Raw genomic sequence first — 21,612 nt, forward strand, 5'->3', positions numbered from 1 at the left:
CTCAGCTGAAAGGTTTCGCCAAATTTGTTTAGGGTTATAGTTTCGGAATTGTGCGAGCAAAGTAGCCTTGGCGAGATTTCGCGTTTTTAGTTAAACCATTTTTAATTTTTATCATGAGTGGAATAAAATGATAGTAAGATTCGATAAGTAAAAAGAAATAATGGTCAATCAACTGAAAAGAAAACTACCACCATATATAAACTGTGAGTACACATTTTATTTATTTTGTTCTGAGTGAATTTGAATAAATATCAGTTTTTCAATTCGATGAAAAAAAAAAACGAACTTAACAACATTGACTGGACACTTTTCCTTAACCTAATTCCACATAAATGATTTAAATAACCTTTGTTACTACAGTATCCTACTGAAATAGACAGTATGCAAATAAATTTTCTTGAAAATATTTATCGCAGAACAGATTGAAAAATCCAGAAAGAACGTTAAGAATGTGAACAATAAAAAATAAAAGTTCGCCAAAAATCTGTTTATAGGGTTATGGTTTTTAAATTGTGTGAAAGAATAATGTATCTTGACAAGATTTCGCATATCAGGTAAATCATTTCCATGACGAATGAATTAAATGCATGATTTCTTTGGATATCCAATCATATAGTCATAGAAATAAATTATCTAGTGTTAAACGTTACTCTTGACAGTCTGCCACGTATGTGCACTATGTCACAAAAATGTCAACAAATGCCGGAAATGTCACGAAACTGAACTTAATATATACTAATGTATAGAAAAAACGGTACAAAATGAAAATGCCGTTCGAAGCGAACCAAAAATTTATGAATTCCGAATTCAACATCGTGAAAATGGCTGCTTCAGAACAATTTACTGTGTGTTCTGCATTAATTGTTTACTTTCGTAATACTTTTTGGTTTCTAATCTGTTTCTATATGGGTCAGAATAACCAAAAGACTTTGAAAAATCTTTTCAAATGAATAAAGCGAAAAAATCATACATACGAACAAAAGTCACAACACTTTTAGCATTTTCTTCGTTACCACATGCGTTTGTTTTAGTTTTTAAGTCGGCCATTAGACAGTGACTGCAGTGCCCCCTATAGTTCGTTGGAGTTGCGAATGTCTGAATTATTGTAAAAACAAAACAAAGAGCGAAAATTGAAAGTTACTTTAAAAGCCTTACTTGAATTAATTACAAATATTTTATTTGTTAACAAACATAAGATGGCAACAGTTAAAAATTTTAAACCATTGAGATAATATTTCCGATCATTTTCATACAATTAAAATCACGAGAAATACGCAGACGACAATCTATTACGATTTATCTTTCTTATTGTTGCATTAATAAAACTATTTTTATTCGCAAAAAAAAAAAAAAAAAAAAAAAAAAAAAATCAACACCTCTTGGAGCGATTGGAGTCAAAATTGAACCAAAGTCTGTTTACGTATGGATTCACATATATTCCAAATTTCAACCAGAACGTAGCATTACTTCTTGAGATAGGGCACTCACAATGGAAAAAAAGAACGGGCGATTGAGCTACCCCCTTTTTAGCTGTTGACACCAAAATAAAATCAGCTCTTATACCCACTAAGGGCTACTTGTCAAAAAATTTTTGTCTGATTCTGTTCGTTATTTCTTGAGATACAGCAGTCACAATTGACGACAAAAAACGTTCTATAGCTCAACCCCCGTTTGAGTTATTGACACCAAAATTGAATCAGCACCTGTTCCTGTTATTGGCAACATATGGACCAAATTTTGTTTGATTCCGCCAGTTACTTCCTGAGGAATAGCAATCACGCGTAACTCAAAAAACGTCCCATTGCTCCACCCCCCTTGGAGGAATTCGCTCCAAAAACCAATGGGCACAAGTTCACATAGAGGCACATATGTGTACCAAATTTCGTTCGATTTCATGCGGTAGTTTTTGCTGTAGAGCGGCCACAAAAAACTGGTCACACACAGACGTGACACACACACACACACACACACACACACACACACACACACACACATATACACACACACAGACAGACAGACATTTTCCAAAAATAGTCGAAATGGACTCAGCACACCTCAAAACGTTCGAATCCGTCAAAATTCGAAATTCGAAAATTTGCACGAATCCAATACTTTCTTCTATAATATTAGATATAGAAGAAAGTAAAAATATAGTTTTAAAATTTTGGAAACGACCTCGTTCCACTAAGTATAGCAGTTTCTTTCTTTTGACTTCAGGAAATTCAATGAATAATTTTTTTTCTGCGCTTCAATAAATAAATAAAATTCTTACTTTTTATAAATGACGACTTTTAATTGCATAGTTATGTAAACAGTATAAAATGATTTTATTCACCTTGTAACAAAATATGTATGAATATTTCGAAAATGACACCTTTCCAAAACATGAATTTCAAGCATTTGTGTTCTAAATTTCTAATTCACACAGTTGCTTATGAACTGTAATAAGAATTTGAATCATCGCAGAAGTAAATTCTAAGGAATGTTTTGATCCCTTAAGTAAGTCCCCTCCCCAGAAACCCCCAGATTCACCAACACGTAGAATTTCCTTCCCCTTAAATACTCGTATATCAAAAGGGATGATTGAAATTGTAAAACAGGGGGAAGGAAATGTCTTGTCTGCGAAACTGGGGGGACACCTTTAAATGGCTGTGCCGTCGCCAAATTTTGTGCAACAATTATTTCATTTTGGAAATATCAGCAGAAGCAAAACTAATAAGCTTCTAGTGTTTGGTGTCAAAATGTTGGGGGTCAGTTAAAAAAATCCTTAATAATCTCATTTATTTCAATCTTTCCAAGTAAACACACAGAAAATTCACTTACCACTGCGACAGCTTCTGATGCCAAAAGTTCTGCTGAGGACATGACTGTGATATAGGAAATATTCACTAAAATATAGCAAAATGTCACTACTGGTATCCCAATCGATATGGCCAGGGGCAAGTTCCTGTCAAAAATACATACTATCAATCTAAAATCCATGTTGTAAACCTATCACATTTGTTCATCGATTTTATTTGTTTACGAGATCTAAGGACGAGAATAGCAAATAAAATTTCCTCAATAATGCAAAAACTCTAAGCAAACGAATGGAAAATAGCTGTCGGGCAATTTTTATCAGCAAGATTTATCGCTAAACGCTTGCTGAAATCCTAAATTCAGCCAAAAATATTTTTCAGAAATTTAAAGTGTATCGAGCAACAAAAACTCATCGTTCATTTTTTTTTTTTTTGAATTCGAAGCAAATCAACCAAAATGTGTTGGATCACAGCTTTGTACAGTCTGACCACCTATGTGATGGAAAGGCAAACATCCGGTTTACAGGCGGAAATGGACGCATCTATAAGTTTTCAGGGATGACATCTTTTGCAGATTCTTTTTGTATGTTAGCCTCTAAATTCAGCAGAGTCATATTGAAATTAACGGAGCGCGATCATCAAATTTTTACTTTCCCTCCTCATTCACATGGATTCGTCTAAACTGGACTCCTTATCATCTGTAGGCAGAGTGTAATACGTAAAATACAAATTCACTCATGGGCAAGCGAAAAAAGGTATTCGAATCAAAGAACTCTCCTTACTTCGATCAGCTATCATTATTTCCAGTTTCTTTCACGCATTCGCAATAAATATTTGTGAGTCATATAAAGAGATCTTAGGGGTCTTCCACAAATAATGTCATGCTTTGAGGAAAAGAGTGAGGTTCGGGAAGTGGTGACAATGGGAGGGAGGGGGAACAAGTATTGTATCATCAGGCATTTTTTAACAACAATATGCTTGTGGAAAAACAAGTGTGACACAAGGGGAAGGAGGGACTTTGCTGAAAAACAGTGCGACATTATTTATGAACAATACCTTTTAGAATGTTTTAATCTTTACTCATAATAAAGCTGAAAGTCTCCCTGTCCGGATCTCTGTCTGACAGGATTTCTCTCTGTCCGGATCTCTGTCTGTCAGGATCTCTGTGACGCGCATAGCGCCTAGACCGTTCGGCCGATTTTCATGAAATTTGGCACAAAGTTAGTTTGTAGCATGGTGGTGTGCACTTCGAAGTGATTTTTCAAAAATTCGATGTGGCTCTTTTTCTATTCCAATTACGAAATTATCATAACGTGGAACCGTAACATGGGTACAAGCCACTTGGCAAGAAAATTCACCATTCATTATTTGTAAATATACAGGAGAATCGAAAGACCTTTTAATTTTTCTATTACGGGCAAAGCCGTGCGGGTACCACTAGTGAGAAAATAAATAAACCAACAAATAAATAAACCAACAAATAAATAACCACTCTTAAAGGATAAACGTTGGAGATATTTGAAAAGTGAACGAAGAAACAATGTTATACGAGGCGTGTTTTTAAAGTAAGTTCCGTTTTTATATAAAAAATTAACGAGTACAGATAGAGCTAAGTAAATTAGTGCACAAAAATCTACCACCCTTACGCTTTTTTTCGACATTGCTCCCGTGATTTTCCAAGCATTTGTCATAGCGTGGTACAGGTTTTTGTATACCTATTCGTATAAAGTTACCGCCCGTTTAGTCAACCCATGAGGACTCTTACAGGGCTTTGGCTGGGGCGTTTTTGAACATCCTCTGGTCTGCCCTCACCTCGCTCGCAGCATCTTTCATTTGTTTCGGCATCTAAAGTCTTTCCAAGGTGGTCTGTGGCACAACAGCAATAATGAGCTCAGAGAACATGTTATCCCATGGCTGACTACACAGGCGGCAATTTTCTATGAATAGGTATACAAAAACCTGTACCACGCTATGACAAATGTTTGGAAAATTACGGGAGCAATGTCAAAAAATAGCGTAAGGATGGTAGACTTTTGTGCAATAAATTTCTTTGCTCCATCTGTACTCGTTCTTTTTTTTATATCAAAACGGAATTTACTTTAAAAATACGCCTCGTAGTTTCGTTCAACACTTCATCGTATGTTGAAACTGCAGTTTATATACTCAGATGCAGACCATTTTAAAACATCTTAGCACACGACTAGGTTTAACTTGTCATGCTGTGGCAAAAGCAGTATGGAACAAACATAACTTCGGATTATAATCTGATAGAAGTATTTAATTGCTTTATTTTGACTTTATTGCATGTTTTGTTAAAGAGTTGCCCTTCGTACAGTTACTTAGAAGAAAAATACTTCTAAAACATTATTTTTAAACATTTTAAACATATTCTACTGCTTTAAAATAATAATTTTCTAAATAGTTAAAAGAATAATACTTACACATATGGATTTTTGAGCTCTTCTGTCACATAATTCAGGTTATTCCTACACAAAAAAACAATACAGCATGAAAATAACATCCATTCCAAGTCTTTTTCTCCCAAGGCTTCATCGCTGATCATAGTTGAAATCACACTACTTCTTTTTGATTAATTAACTAAAATATTTCAAATCAAACCACTTCTCACTCGAAAAAAAAATCCAAACTCCGTTTTTGAGTTGAGTCAAGTGATCTTTTTGATAGCTTAAATTTTATTCTATATTTAGCTAAAAATTTACAACTGTGCTCGAAATTTACTAATTCCAATTTTTTTCATTGTGGATTCATAGGTAGACACTGCGAATTCGAAAGAAAGTTCGAAAGAAATTGTCATAAAACCTCGTACAGAAAAGATTTTGCTTTTCTGAAAAGCAGGTAATTAGTCAAAATTCAAAGGTTTTAAAGGGAATTGGAATTAAATCCCATAGTGCCCCTCTGTACATAAACATTTTAAAAAGGTGGTTATTTGCTTTATCGTATAATCTAACTCACCGGGAACTGAATGAACAAGGACGCTTAGACACAATCACACTTTTTCAACAGTGATTTGTGATCTTTTCCTCAGTATATTCAATTTCAGATTGATCTTTATCTGTGAATACTATCGTTTTCTTAAAACTATGTGATTCATTTAGCCGTAAGTTACTGCCCTTAAACCCTTAAGCCTACACGCAATACAGAAGACCACATGCTAAGACACGTGCCAATACTACATGCTAAGGCAGAACTACATGCAATATGAGGACAGCCCAATTATGACATCCACAAACTGCAGTTTCGTCCTTGTTATGGACTCATCAGTCTGGAATAGGGAATAACCGAGCTGGAGGCAGATGTCTTCTCATTGAAGCTGAGATTTACCTCCATTTTGTGATTCGAACCTCATCATTGCTGGCGGACTTCAGTTGTGCGCTACATTAATTTTAGCTATCAGTTTGAAGGTAATCTCAGCTTGGGAAGATGTCTGTATCCAGCTCAGTTATTAACCATTTCTGACAGATGAGTCGAAACAAGGACGAAATTATAGTCTTTGGATGTCATAACGGGACTGTCAGAATATTGCAGGTATATAACTTATAGTTATTTCCTTAATTCTTTGATTCAGTTAGAATTTCCTTAATTATTATAAGCTTTCTTGAATGGGATGAGAAATTTTGCATAGTAAATTTTTCTAATTAAATTTTCTACTGTTATAATACAATCAGATATCACTGTATTTTTGCAATAATAAAACAGGTTTGCATACTTTAAAAAATAACCGAAAATGTTAAGAGCCTTAAATAAGTATAGAGTTCCATGTTATTTACAGAATGTTTCATACATTAAAAAATACGAGTACATAAACAGTAAAAATAGCATTTTATAAAAAGCTAGATCAATAAAAATTTATTTTATTACTTACTTAAATACATATGATCACTTATGCTACTTAATGCACTCAACGTTTGCCAAAAAAAAAAAAAAAAAATAAACATTTCTCAATATATTTTGTATACTTTGATCATTATTCTTTCTTGATAAGAAAAATTATCTCCTTTAATAGTGTATGAGGGCAATTTTTGTTTCCTAAGCTTGCAAGAAAAATAAAGTTCGAAGAAACTATTCCATTCCGTTTTTTAAGTGATAAAACATGAAAGAGAAACAAGTTCACAGAAATTTTATTCCGTTTCTAAGAAGAAAATAGCTACAAAATAAAGCTCAAACGATTTGTATGAAAAGCTAAATTTTCGCTCAATATTTTTTCCCCGTGAAGAAATAGTAATGGGATAACATTTTCTTCGATAAACCTTTCTTCGAACAGATATTGATTTATAGTTGCAGATCCCGCTTAATGGTTTAAAAGTGTTCTATGCATCGAAGTTCGAAGACTTTTTCTGCTTTATATTAATCTGTATTTCAAAAGAACGTCAGAAAAGAAAGAATTATTTTGCGATCTTTGAAATTTCGTGTTAACGGGGGAAGGGGGGAGGGGGAATAGCAATCTAGTGAAGTTTAAATTTTTTGAAAGTATTATGAAGTAATTGTTTTTTCCTCACGCAATTTGATCTTTTGATACATTGAACTCATTTAGTTACTTCGCAATACGGTGGATAGTATTTCCGCTAACGTATGGTTATCCTTATGCTCGTGTTTCGACTCTATTTATCTTTATCTTTTCTTTACTAATAATAAAGCGGAAAGTCTCTCTGTCTGGATGTCTGTAGGATGTCTGTGACGCACATAGCGCCTAGACCGTTCGGCCGATTTTCATGAAATTTGCACAAGGTTAGTTTGTAGCATGGGGGTGTGCACCTCGAAGCGATTTTTCGAAAATTCGATTTTGTTCTTTTTCTATTTTAATTTTAAGAACGCTTTCTGGAGCAAAATTATCACAAGATGGACAAGTAAATTACGAAATTATCATGACGTGGAATGGGAGAGCGAACGAACATAGCCAATTGGCGAGAAATTCGTCATCCATTATTTGTAAATATACAGGCGAACCGAATGACCTTTTAATTTCCAACTACAGGCAAAGCCATGCGGGTGCCACTAGTATTTAAATAAATGCACACAATGCGAACTGCATTTCATCACAACTACATACATTTTCAGGTAAAAACATAGCAAACAATAACTTATAGCTCTAATTGTATGCTTCGAGTAAAAAATTTAAAATAATTTTAGATTTATATCACTAAAAATTAGACTTTCTATGCAACACATCGCGTCAAAATGCATATAGTATTTATTTTTTCCATTTAATACGCATAAAATATGACTTAACTAGCTTAAAAGTGCAAAAGGACCTTCGGGGAGGGGGAGCAATTCATAGGATCACCAAAAGAAAGTATAGTAGTAATTTGCTGAATTCAATGGTTACTATTTTATTTTTAAAAAAATGATAATTTTAAGCTTTCGTCAAGATTGTGCGTGAAATGTACCGATCATGTAGTTCATTGTGTACAATAGTACTGTTCCCTGTGACCTTTGTGACGTCAGCCACGACAAAACGTCTGATCAGATTTTTTTTCGCAGTACCTCTTTGTAGAAAAATAGTTCTGCTTAAACGAAATGCTTTCTTAAGAAAACTTAGATGTAGAAGTTAAAAATCTGTCCACAGAGTACCTCCCAATGTTTGTCGATCAATTTCAATATTATGATATTTTCACCTTTATTTAGCATGTTTACTCATTTGGAAAGGAAAACGGGTCGCTTTCTTGACGACGCCATTTTTTAGTCGTTGTACGTGCAGATCATGAATAAAAGTACGCACAATACATTAAAACACATTTTAAAGTTCTACTATTAAAAATGAATCATAAATATAACCACCCAGAGAACATATAAAAAGTCAAGTTTTAAAATTGTATTTTATAATCATTCTTGCTTTGCAATTAACTTTTTTCAACTAAAAAATGCCTCATTCAAACATAAATTGTGTTTTAAAAGCAATCTTGAAATAAGAATTTGAAGTATTTGAATAACAATAAAAATTAAGCTGTGTATCGTACGTAGAACTAAGAATTCATGAAATCTCTGGTTGGTTTTTGAACTAAGATCACTTCTAGATGCAAGCAGATAGTTGTACATTTCTAAACTGTTCTTAATAACTAAACATTTTAAGAATCCCTTTGAAGAAAACCGTTTGCTGATTTTTATAGAATTGCGTGCATTAACACTAACAAGGCATCAATTTAGGTACTACAACTTTCATTCAATTTGTAAAAATACCATAGCCAACAGACACTTTGAAATGCAATCCTTTCATACTGACAACATTAGTCCTTAAAAAAAAAAAAAAAAAAAAAAAAAGCCTTAACTGCTGTATGGGATGATTTTATGGAACTCAGACTGTAGGGGAGGCTTTTAATCTCCGATACATTCCTTGCAGACGGCTTATATATGGCTTCGCCTCGTCGGCGAGGATTGCAATCTAAAAAATAAAACCCACTGATATTTCCAAAACTAAACGAGTCTACTTTCACTTGTTCGAATACCAAGTTTTTCCTACGTTTAGGTTGCATTTTAAGTTTTTCAAGTGTATCTTTTAATCGCGTAAAACACCAAACAAATCTTTTAATAAAAAAAAAAAAGAAAATTATTAACTACTATGAAAAAGATATGAAACTCATTCTCTGAAATTACAATCTCATTCATTTACAACTATCAATAATAAAATCAAACAGTATTTAAATACGTAAGAAAACGTAGAGCTCAATATCGACAAATTTTTTTACCAGTAAAATTTTTTATAACTACATAGTTTGAATAAACTAGAAGTATTGCTGATATAAATCGTTTTTATATCATACCGTGCAAGAAATTTTGAAATTAGATTGAAATTGAAACCGTTTGAAATAAATTGTTTTACTCGCTAATCATTGCCAAACAAAACAAAAATTTTTTTCACCCGTAAAACATTCCATAACTAAAGTAAACTAGATGTATTGCACCGCATAAATCGTTTCTATATCATACCATACAAGAAATCTTGAAATTAGAAGATAAAAATTGAAACCGTTTTTAAGTAAAATAAATTGTTTGCGCTTTAATAATTACCAAACGAAACAACAAATATTAAGATTAAAAATTTAAAATCAAATTAAAGTATTTGCTTCTTAACAATCAATGTTAGTAAAAATTATGGAGGGGAGGGCGAAGTTACTTTAAATTTATGTATTATATAATGAATAACACGAGTATTTTTACTTTCTTCTATATCTAATATATAGAAGAAAGTATTGGATTCGTGCAAATTTTCGAATTTCGAAAGATTCGAACGTTTTGAGATGTGCTGAGTCCATTTCGACTATTTTTGGAAAATGTCTGTCTGTCTTTGTGTGTGTATGTATGTGTGTGTGTGTGTGTATGTGTGTGTGTCACGTCTGTGTGTGACCAGTTTTTTGTGGCCGCTCTACAACAAAAACTACCGCATGAAATTGAACAAAATTTGGTACACATATGTGCCCCTATGTGAACTTGTGCCCATTGGTTTTTGGCGCAAATTTCTCCAAGGGGGGTGGAGCAATGGGACGTTTTTTGCGTTACGCGTGCTTGCTATTCCTCAGGAAGTAACTGGCGGAATCAAACAAAATTTGTTCCACATGTTGCCCCTAACAGGAGCAGGTGTTGATTCAATTTTGGTGTCAATAGCTCAAACGGGGGTTGAGTTATAGAACGTTTTTTGTCGTCAATTGTGACTGCTGTATCTCAAGAAATAACGAACGGAATCAAACAAAAAATTTTTGACAAGTAGCCCTTAGTGGGTATAAGTGCTGATTTTATTTTGGTGTCAACAGCTAAAAAGGGGGGTAGCGCAATCGCCCGTTCTTTTTTTCCATTGTGAGTGTCCTATCTCAAGAAGTAATGCTACGTTCTGGCTGAAATTTGGAATATATGTGAATCCATACGTAAACAGGCTTTGGTTCAATTTTGACTCCAGTTGATTTTTTTTTTTTTTTTTTTTTGCGAATAAAAATAGCTTTATTAATGCAACAATAAGAAAGATAAATCGTAATAGACTGTCGTCTGCGTATTTCTCGTGATTTTAATTGTATGGAAATGGTCGGAAATATTATCTCAATGATTTAAAATTTTTAACTGTTGCCATCTTATGTTTGTTAACAAATAAAATATTTGAAATTAATTCAAGCAAGGCTTTTAAAATAACTTTCAATTTTCGCTCTTTGCTTTGCTTTTACAATAATTCAGACATTGGGATGGTCGTCAAGTTTTTGCATGTGTAATTTTGTTTTTGTTAGGAATATTGCTTCCTCGTCAAGCATGGGGAGGGATCAGAAAAAGGAAAAATATAGGAGAAAGTTTCGTGATGGCCACAACATACTAGTTCTTTTTGGGACGCATCTATGTTCGTTTTCATTGCTTCATGAACATTTATAAATAGACGGTTGCTCCCCTTTTTAAATGTTTTCTGTTTTACGGTCAGAATGCAATCAAGTTTCGGGTTTAGTTTAATTTGAACGGACTAAAATTCCCCCTCCTCCTTTTTTTTTTGCTACGATAGGACATCGGCATCAGAATTTCGAAGTTAGTATTTCTTTTAATATGAAAATCGCTAATTATCAAATTTTAATTTTGATAGTTGAAAAGAAAACAAATCGAGGTTCATTGACACCTGTTTAATTGAATGATGTTTGAGTAATAAAAATAATATTTTTTGTTTTTTAAAGGACTATACGTCATTTAGTAACTTTTTTTCCCCCAGTGGTTTCACAATTATGTCGTTTTGATAAATAATATGTTTGATAATATCACAGAAACTGCGACGCCGATAGCACAGAATTTACAACTTCTTATGTATCAAAATGTCTCCTGACACTTCTCAGACAACTATTTTACCACCAGAGGGTTTAAGGGTTCAAGAGAAAATGGGGTTGTTTCCTTCAGTCAAAAGTAGTACTTTTAGTCACTGAAATTGATAGAAAAAGCAAAAAAAAAAAAAAAAACATGGACCCAGAAAATACTTTCATTTTTCCAACAGTTATTTTTTAATTATTTTTTTTAAATGTCCGATTTTTCAAACAAGGCGTGGTCTAGATGACGACGCTTTTTGGCGCATCTTTGTACCACGTTTCCACGTTATGATAACCAAGAAGCGAAGCTAATAGCTCTACGCTTGCTATCAACCATATCGTTGCCAATACACGTTAGTAAAGATGAGAATTAAATATTTTTCTCTGTGAATGGTAACGCAGAATGGCATTTCATCATTTGTGATATCATTGGCAAGAAATGTAAACAATAAAAGATCACCAATTTAATAATTTTTTTTAAATATTAAACTTAAAGAAATTATTTAAAAAATGGTTAGATCCTATGTTTTTAAGCATGTTCTTTCAGAAAAAAATACTTTTGAGATATTGGAAACGACCCCATTGACTTAACTGTTTAATAGGCCAGATATGTGTTGATGAATTCTCATTCTATCCATAAAATGTAAAAATTAAATTGATAAATAAATAACTTAAAAATACATCAATACAATATTCCAAAAAGTTAATAAAATGATTTTAAATCATGAACTATTTTTCTCAAAATGAGGTCTATTTCCTAATTTCCATAACAAATAAAATAACCCACAAAAGTTCTAAAATTTTCCAACTGCGAATTTTTAACATAGGGGTAATGAATCAAATTTCATTTAGTAACTTTCCCAAAGAATCGCCGCGCTTTTAATTTGTAGAAACTAATAAGGTTAATAGGGTGTTAATATTTAGTTATAAGCTAATCAATTTACAAATTTACTTCCATATACGTTTAGATACGTATCTTTCACTTTAATGAAATGCGTAAAATTTTATCGACTTGGTGACCTTTAAAACTAATCATAAATTTTCCGCTATTTTAAAATATCTTCCCTTGAAGATAATACTGGCTAAATAAGCAAACTGAAAGCATTTTCAAAGTAGGGGAATACATTACAGAAATAAGTTACTGAATAAATTCCAGTAGTTTTAATATAGTAATTTATTTCGTTAATACCATGATTAAGAATTATTACTGAAAAGCCCGAGTTTTTGCTTTCTGCTGGAGAATAAATTGTTTCATTAGTTGTTTTCATTGCTTCATCATATGATATTCGCTTTTGTAAGAGACGAAAAGTAAAATATAAAAATAAGAAATAATGGAGATGAAAATTAATTAAGGTGAAGAGAAAAGCGATTCTTTTTCTACTGGTTTAGCGACGCTGGTTGATTTTTTAAAAATATTTAAGCCCAATTGTTATTAGTTTATTTATATTCATTTTCTAGTTATTAATTAAATATTTTTTGACAGATTCGGCTCTTAGTTTTACGGAAAATTTAGTACGGCTTCAGCTAATAAAAAAAAAAAGAATAAAGAAATTAAAGGTTTCCAATGAGAACATTTCTCACAGTTTTAATAAATTGAAAAATATATAATTAAGTTACTAACTACTACTCAGCGAAAGAAGCTTTGTTTAATATTTTTCAAAATGGCATTTTTAGAATTTACTTACACGTTAAGCAAAGAGTATATTTTTTTCGTTTAATAATTTTCTAAAAATTTACGAAGTGATTTGAAAATTCTTAATGAAATGTAAAAATTATCTTGATTTCTTTTCGTGCATGGTGATTTAGAAAAAAGGGAAGAACTTTTAAAAATGATAGAAATCTTAAAAGAATTGATTTTCTTTCATCATGTAATGTTAGTTGAAGAGAAAACGCCGCTCATGAAGAAAACAGCGAGCACGAGAAAATACGAATAATAAAGGGCACGATATCCTTATCATTGAAAACTTTCCACTCCATGCTCAAATGCCGCCTTATACAGCACGGGTTGCGCGTCGACGAAGAAATGAGTTAAACGCGCATATGACTTAAAACGAGCTGATGTGTGCATCACAATGACTTCCTTTTACTCCAATTTAATGTCATTTCCCCATTATTGGCAATTTTTATGTGATCCAATTGTTTACTCTCTAAATATCACCAACAGTAGTCAAATTGAAACCAAATTAAAAAAAAAAAAAAAAAGAAATCTCCAAATTTTTCGCCAAGTTGGCGACAAAACTTGGCGACCAAAAGACTGGCGATATATCACCAAGTGTCCGACAAATTATAACACAACTTGAGTATACATCGAAATTAACAATGATTTCCCCCCAAAAAGGGGCAAAACCCCCCCTTAGGAACATCCGAATGCAACCAAAAAGAAAGGTGCACAACTAGACCCCACTAGGAGACTACGTGCCAAATTTCAATTTTCTAGGACATACCGTTTTTGAGTTATACGAGATACATACACAAATACGTGCATCCGGACGTCACGGGAAAATTCGTTGTAATTAACTCAAGGGTCGTCAAAATGGATATTTCGTGTGTCTGTACGTTCCTAGGCATATATCCACGTGTGATCGGGTCTCAAAAAAAAAAAGCTCAACATTCATTCGGGGGTGAGAAAAATGGAAATTAAGGCCGATTTTTGAGTGAAATTTTTTTCGCGAATACAATACTTCCTTTTTTGTAAAAGAAAGTAAAAATAATAAATAAAAAATGTCTTGAACTAACGAAGCAATTTCAGTAGAACCTCGTTTATCCGCCCCCCCCCCCCGCCCCTTTCCGGATCTCAAGTTTCTCCAGATAAAATTTGTATTGCTGTAAAAAAAGTGTGATGTCACACTTCTTATTACCTCTCCTCCCCCCTTTGTGACACTATTTTTCATAGCATATTCTTGTAAAAAAGGCGGGATGTCTCACTTCGTGTTACCCCTTCTCTCTCCTTGTCGCAAACTGTCACAATTTCAGGAACCTCTTTCCCCTCAAAGCGTGACGTCATTTGTGGACGGCCCCCAAAGGGTACAATGCATGCTTTGCCACCCATGCTGCGTGATGTTTTTATTATTATTATTATTATTAATAAGGTCTATTAACTGCTAAATTTTTTCCACTTTTACTGATGGTAAAATTAAATCTTTTTACGGTAGGGATGGATTAATTCCTTGCATGTACGTTTTCAATATCTGCTTGCATCTGAAGTGAATATAAATTTAAGTAACGAATAAGGCATTGGTCTTGTACTGACGTCGTATCACTAACCATCCGTCGTAGGCCCACAAACCGCTATAGAATGCCGTGGCGATGTCCGAGAAAGAGACGCTGACGCCGTCGAAACCGGTGGCCAGGTGCTGCGTGTGACCTGCAATACCAAAAAGTGAAACATTTGTTAACATATAATAAAATTGTGAAAACTTTCCTTATTTATTTGCATATTTTAGTTTACTGAATTACAAAAACCTCACATGTAGGAATCTTTTTACGATATATTTTTTTTAAATTCAAAAAAAAAAAAAAGAGAGAAAAAGGTAGCTTATTAAGCATTCCCTGGACGCATAAATTATTTGCCCTCCTGTCCCTGCTTTAGAAATATGACCTCTTTAAAGTCTGTCAAATTTAGCGAGTTTCGGTGAGTAATGGCAGACATCTCTTCCACACTTTGCAGATGGATGTCTTACCACATGCACACGGTGAAATTGTCGACAAGAAATTACATCTTCAAATCCTCTCCGTCACTAAAAACTTGATGTTTTTCTTAAAATTTCGGCAGACTTTAAGACTGTAATGTCTCGATGACGGGGGCTCAACTTTCTCTACTCAATTTTTTTTATGATTACACTATTCGTGTCGCTCCTTGATTTGCATGTAAATCTAAGCGAACTCTTATGTATGTACACCCTTAATTATATGTTTCATGTATGTTTATGTCTTAATGTTTCGTAGAATAAATAGTTTGTGTTCAACGTATAAGAAGGGGGTTTCACCAAGGGTCACAACAATATCCCAAGCATCATGTTTTTACTCGAACATGCACCCAGAAATAACTAGTGATTTCACAAGGCGTTTACACCAATGTAATTTATTTACAGTGATTTAAATATTTAAAAGCATCTCTCTTGCATTTAAAAAGCCTTTAAAAGCAAGCTCTCTTGCATAAAATATCTTTTAAATACAAGTTGAGGAAAAATCCTAAAATGTTCCTGCTTTCTAATTGTAAAAATGGACCTCTTATTTAAATATTTATACGGCTTTTAGACGCTTCCCGAGAAAAAAGATAATGCATTTTCATAAAATGCAAATCACTTTACTACGCGGTTCTAAATGTTTGGTTTTAAAAGATTTAATGCGCCTTATAACGTTGCTGTTGTCTTTTCCTTCCCTTTTGAACTATTTATTAAATGTTGTTTTATAACTGAGATAATATTGTATCATTTTACTTTTCTGTAAAATTTTGCGGAGATTTTTGCTATAAACTGAACTCTAATTAAAAAATCCTCAAATTACAGTATACATCATAATTACATTAAAACTTTCGAAAAACCATGCATTTTTATTTTATAAATATTAAAATGCTTAGCACAGACATTTTATATAGATCAGTTGACTTATGAAATTTAAATCAGTTATTGAATCAATTTTTCGTTCCTGTTGTATGTTCTCAATGTAAATTTCTTCCCTTTTAATTTTCAACAACATCTAAGCTTTTTTTTTCTTCTTTTTTAATGAACATTCCTATTTTGTTAACTATTTCATCTGAAAAAAATTCGTTTTTCTAGAATCAACTTCTTTTTTTTTCTATAAAACTGCTACGGGGGGGGGGGGGGGGTAATGGACAGTATCTCCAGTTTTTAAATAGTTGAAGAAACGTGTTTTGGATTCCATAATAGCAATAAGGAAACGTTGGAATTTGAAATTTTTTTTTCTTCTTGCTTTTCTTTTCAACGGATACCACATAAGCAAGCCGGTACAGTAAATCTAAAGTACAATAGCTGACGAAAATGTAGAAAAATGAAAAATTGGCAGATACCACCCTTTACATTCCCACGGAAAAATAGTGCTTATAATTTACTAAAACCATTTCCCTTCTTCGGACAATAACAGCACATGATAGGTTGGAGAAATATAACAAACCTTGGACAAGTTTGATGCTACCTCCGACTACGATGATTGCTATGGCTAGTAGTTTCGCAGTGGTGAAAAAGTTCTGTATACGAGTAGCTAATTTCACACTTTGGCAGTTGATGTAAGTAATGACACCTGAAAAGAAAGCAAAAATTTAGGATTTGCCAAATTTGGACTCATTGTTCAAAACAAAATAAGGAAGAAAAGTTTTTCTGCAAAACATGTAATCATTAGAAATGATGACCCCCAATTATGTTTCACCTGACATTCAATATGAGTCAGTGCTTGCACACACACACATACATAAAAAATTAGTAAATAAATAAAACATAATAAACTAGTATGTTGTGGCCATCACGAAACTTTCTTCTATATCTTTCTTATAATTCTGATCCCTCTCCATTCTTAACGAGGAAGCAATATTCCCAACGAAAACAAAATTACACATGCCAAATCTTGATGACCATCCCAATTCCTGATTTATCTCAAAAGCAAAGCAAAGAATGAAAATTGAAAATTATTTTAAAAGCCTTGCTTAAAATAATTACAAACATTTATATGTTAACAGACACAAGATGGCAACAGTTAAAAATTTTAAATCATTGAGATTATATTTCGGATCATTTCCATGCAATTAAAAGCACGAGCTGAACGCAGACGAGTCTGTTACGATTTATCTTTCTTATTTTTGCAATTAAAAAGCTATTTTTATTCACACAAATAAAAAAAAATCAGCCCCCCATGGAGCGATTGGCGCCAAAATTAAACCAACGCCTGTTTACATATGGATTCATATTTATTCCAAATTTCATCCAGAACGTAGCATTACTTTTTGAGATATGGCACTCACAATGGAAGAAAAAAGAACGTTCGATTGCGCCACCACCTTTTTAGCTGTTGACACCAAAATAGAATCATTTCTTATACCCTCTAAGGGCTACTTGTCGATAAATTTTTGTTTGATTACGTTCATTATTTATTGAGATACAGCAGTCATAATTGACGGCAAAAAACGTTCTATAGCTCAACCCCCGTTTGAGCTATCGACACCAAAATTGAATCAGGATCTGTACCTGTTAAGGACAACATATGGACCAAATTTTGTCTGATTCCACCAGATACTTCCTGGGGAATAGCAGTCACGCAAAACTCGAAAAAGGGGGCACATATGTGTACCAAATTTCGTTCGATTTTATGCGGTAGTTTTTGCTGTAGAGCGGCCACAAAAAACTGGTCACACACAGACGTGACACACATGCACACAGACAGACAGACATTTTCCAAATATAGTCGAAATGGACTCAGCACACCTTAAAACGTTCGAATCCGTCAAAATTCGAAATTCGAAAATTTGCACGAATCCAATACTTTCTTCTATATCTTAGATATAGAAGAAAGTAAAAATTAATTAATTAATTTAAAAAAAAAAAGTAAAGCGCCCTTTTATTCACCGTTTTACCCTGAATCATGCGATTTTTAACCGAAATGAAAGGGCGCACCGTTAGACAATGTAGACTACAAACTAAATTTCAACAATTTACGGCTGAGAATTTCAAAGTTATGCGAGACATATATACGAGACATTGCAGACGTCGGCGTCGCCGCTTAAGACAAAAAAAAAAATGTCAAAAGACAAAATGAATTTGCTTTGTTTCCTCGCACGTTCGTAGGTATATTGGTTCGTAGGAAAGTAAGACACACATTTGACAAAAAAAAAAAAAAAGTCTAATCAAAACTGATTCATGGGTGGTTTAAGTAGGAATTTTGATTAAAATTCGAGTACTTTCTTCAGAGATCCACTATCCGCGGTAAATTTTGCAAATGATAAGTACGGCGGATCTCTGAGGTGGTATGGCATGACCAAAGCTCGAGTTGGAAGAAGTCGTTCTACTATTGACTACAGAGTATATATGCCACCACGCATCAGTTATGAAAGCTAGCATTTTGCCGTTCAAAGAACAGCCCTCCGGACACATATGCTCCTCCTGGGCGGTGGCGTCCCGTCCATGTCGTCACACGGAATTGACTTTATTTATACCCGTCCTTCTTGACTTTACAGAAGCCTCCTTAAACAAAAACAGCATTCAACACACAACATCCAGCCCCTAACACATTCATTTGAATTTCAACGTCTTGAATTCAAATTTTGTTTTCAGCAATTATGGTTGCAATAGGAGCCATTTGTAGAAATAAGAAACCCAACGATTAGGATCCTATCGTAATTTGTGATTACGAAAAACATAATTTGAATTCAAGGACGACGAAATCCAAATTAATGTCAGGGGCTGGATTCTAGATGTTCTGTACTGGATGCTGGACTTTTTTTTTTGAGCAATCACGAATGCTAATTGTTTTAATTTGATCGTCTTTGATGTCCGGTTCCTTTTTCAACCCCACCGCCCTCTACAGGCGCGGCTCCGGCACGATTCCTCTGGTCCTGAGCACTGTCCCCCGGTAGCCGCTGCTCCTGGTCGGTGGCGTCCATGTCCTAGACACACGCACGCTCATACACATACACAACTCACACACATATACGCACGCGCCTTTACACACATACACACACGCTAAATATGCATACACACAGCTCTAAGCACATACACAACTATACAGTATACACATGTAACCGCTCAAAAGGAGAGGTAGGTTGGGGGGGGGGGGGGGGGGACAGGAGCCGTTTCTAGAAAAAATAACTCCAATGAGTAGGGTCCTGTCGCAGCTCGTGATTGCGAAACACATAATATAAATTCAAAATTTCAGAATTCAAATTATTATTTTTTAATTTCTTTCTTTCTTTCTTTTTTTTTCAACTTTTTGAGATGCGTGACTATTTTAGTCGGTGAGCGATAGTAAATTTTTTAGTTGCGAAGTCAAGAATTACACGGGTTCCTGAAAAGAACTCGAACTGGGGGAGTACCTATGGAGAAAGCTGCGAAGAGCTTGACAGAGAGCATTTCCGGAACGCATTCGATGTAGAAGGGCTCGACGACATATTTGCCGAGCGAGAGGCAGATGATGGCCAGCATGGAGGGCTTCAGCACCAGTACCGACACCCACGAGAACAGGAAGGCCGGCAGCGGCCCGAAAGCATCCATCATGTAGCTGTACTCGGCACCCGACTTGGTGATCATCGTGCCCAGCTCTGCGTAGCACAGGGCCCCTGTGGAGAATAAGGCAAAATCAACATCACGAAGCGACGGCTAAAATAGTTAACAGATTTAACGAGCAGGGTTTACACAAGGGGGGATACAAACGGGGCCTGTATCCTCCCAACAAATCAAAACAAACTGGTGCCCAGGTCCTGAGTAAAAATTTTGTGCCCCCCAATGAGAAAATCAACACAATTTCAAAGTCAATGTTTTTATACTAGAAACCTACACATTACTACAGAAAATTGGGATTTGAATACCAAACACTTGATAATCCCCATACTAATCACAGTTAAAACTGCTTTACCTTAAGGTGAAAATGAATTAAAACACAATTTAAAACTGCAAAAATAGCAAAAAAAAAAAAAAACTAATTCTGACATTAAACTTTAAAAAGGCTTCTTTCTGGCTTTAACAGAGGCAAATGTGTCGATCACTTCATCGAAATCTAATTTTGATGTCACAGTATTTTGAATGGTCAATAAGAAAAACGCCTGTAAATTATCCTGAGAAACGCAGCTTCTCAAACGATTTTTGATTCTTTTCAAAGCTGAAAAGGAAGGTTCACTGGAACAGAAAAAAAAGGGAAGGAATTAAGTTAATTTAGGCTATTTTAGTGCCCCTAAATTTGTGGTGCCCAAGTCCACGAACCCGCCGGACCGTGCGCTAATCAGGCCCTGGATACAGGTTATATGCACTGTACCGACCGCTCGGTTATGACATCCAGAGACAGCAGTTTTGTCCTTGTTATGGACTCATCAGTTTTGAATGGTCTGTAGCCTAGCTGGTGGTAGACGTAACCTCACTGAAGCTTAAAGACGAAACTTCAGTCTTTTGATGTCAGACCTGGGCTGTCGGTATATTGCGTAGAGTTTGACCTTAGCCCTGGCGCACAGTAGGGCGAAAACGCCAAAAAGCGCTTAAAAGTGTTTTCTAAACTTCTTTCGCTTGTTTGTTTACACAGGCATGTTATAATGGATTTTTCTCGATTTACTTGAGCTCAGGGTCCAAAGTTCGCAGGTTTACGCAGCTAGTTCTTTTTCAGTGTCTTTCTACAGACCATTTATGACTAATTAATATTAATTTCTAAGAGGACATAAGAGGACATTTTTTTGTAGAGTGTTTTGGGAAAAAATAACTTTGATTTCCGAAGTTTTTGGTGCTGATCAAAACCGATTTTTGGATTGAGAATTCGAGTATTCATTTTTTTTCGTCCTATTACTACCGTTAGACACGAGAGAAATTAAATATACCCGCCTTTAATAGAAAAAAAATATAGACTGTCTAAAAGCAATTTTTGTAAATTCCTGCACTCATGGTTCTTCAACTTTCTAAAGGCTCCCTTCAGCTTTGTAGTGGAAGAAGGGCTCTAAAATTCTAGTTCTGATTGCCTAAGAACTGGGCCTGTGCAAATTTATTAATCTTCAATTGGTTTGGTATAGGGGGAAAAAAAAAACCATTTATAAGCACTTTTTGGTGTTTTCGCCCCACTGTGTGGCGTAAGGGTGGTAACTTAATGTTTAAAGATAATGGGTTGCTCCAAAAACAATCATGTGTTCCAATGAAAGCACTAATGTTTTGATTTTTTCACACGTTCTGGAAGAAATGCTCTCCATAGAAGTAAGAATAGCCATCGTTTCCTGGAAACTGATTGGTTAAAGCATACAAGAGGTGCGCAACTTTGCCAGCGAAAATATGGAAAACAGCCTCCAACAAGAGCCAATATCAGGCTACTTGTGAACAAATTGGGACGAACCGGTTGCGGAG

General features: G+C 34.3%; 1 protein-coding gene across 1 annotated transcript in view; it reads right to left on the reverse strand.

Moving 5' to 3' along the window:
* LOC129221654 (b(0,+)-type amino acid transporter 1-like) overlaps nt 1–21,612 on the reverse strand; it is a 151,733-nt gene that overhangs the window by 21,790 nt on the left and 108,331 nt on the right. Inside the window, exons 5-9 of the mRNA XM_054856182.1 lie at nt 19,614–19,856; nt 16,709–16,834; nt 14,840–14,939; nt 5,240–5,284; nt 2,824–2,947 (exon numbers count right to left, since the gene is read on the reverse strand). Coding sequence (XP_054712157.1) covers nt 2,824–2,947; nt 5,240–5,284; nt 14,840–14,939; nt 16,709–16,834; nt 19,614–19,856 — 638 coding nt within the window. The remainder of the gene's footprint in view (nt 1–2,823; nt 2,948–5,239; nt 5,285–14,839; nt 14,940–16,708; nt 16,835–19,613; nt 19,857–21,612) is intronic.

This window comes from Uloborus diversus, chromosome 4 (assembly GCF_026930045.1).
Source record: "Uloborus diversus isolate 005 chromosome 4, Udiv.v.3.1, whole genome shotgun sequence".
Taxonomy (NCBI): Eukaryota; Metazoa; Arthropoda; class Arachnida; order Araneae; family Uloboridae; genus Uloborus; species Uloborus diversus.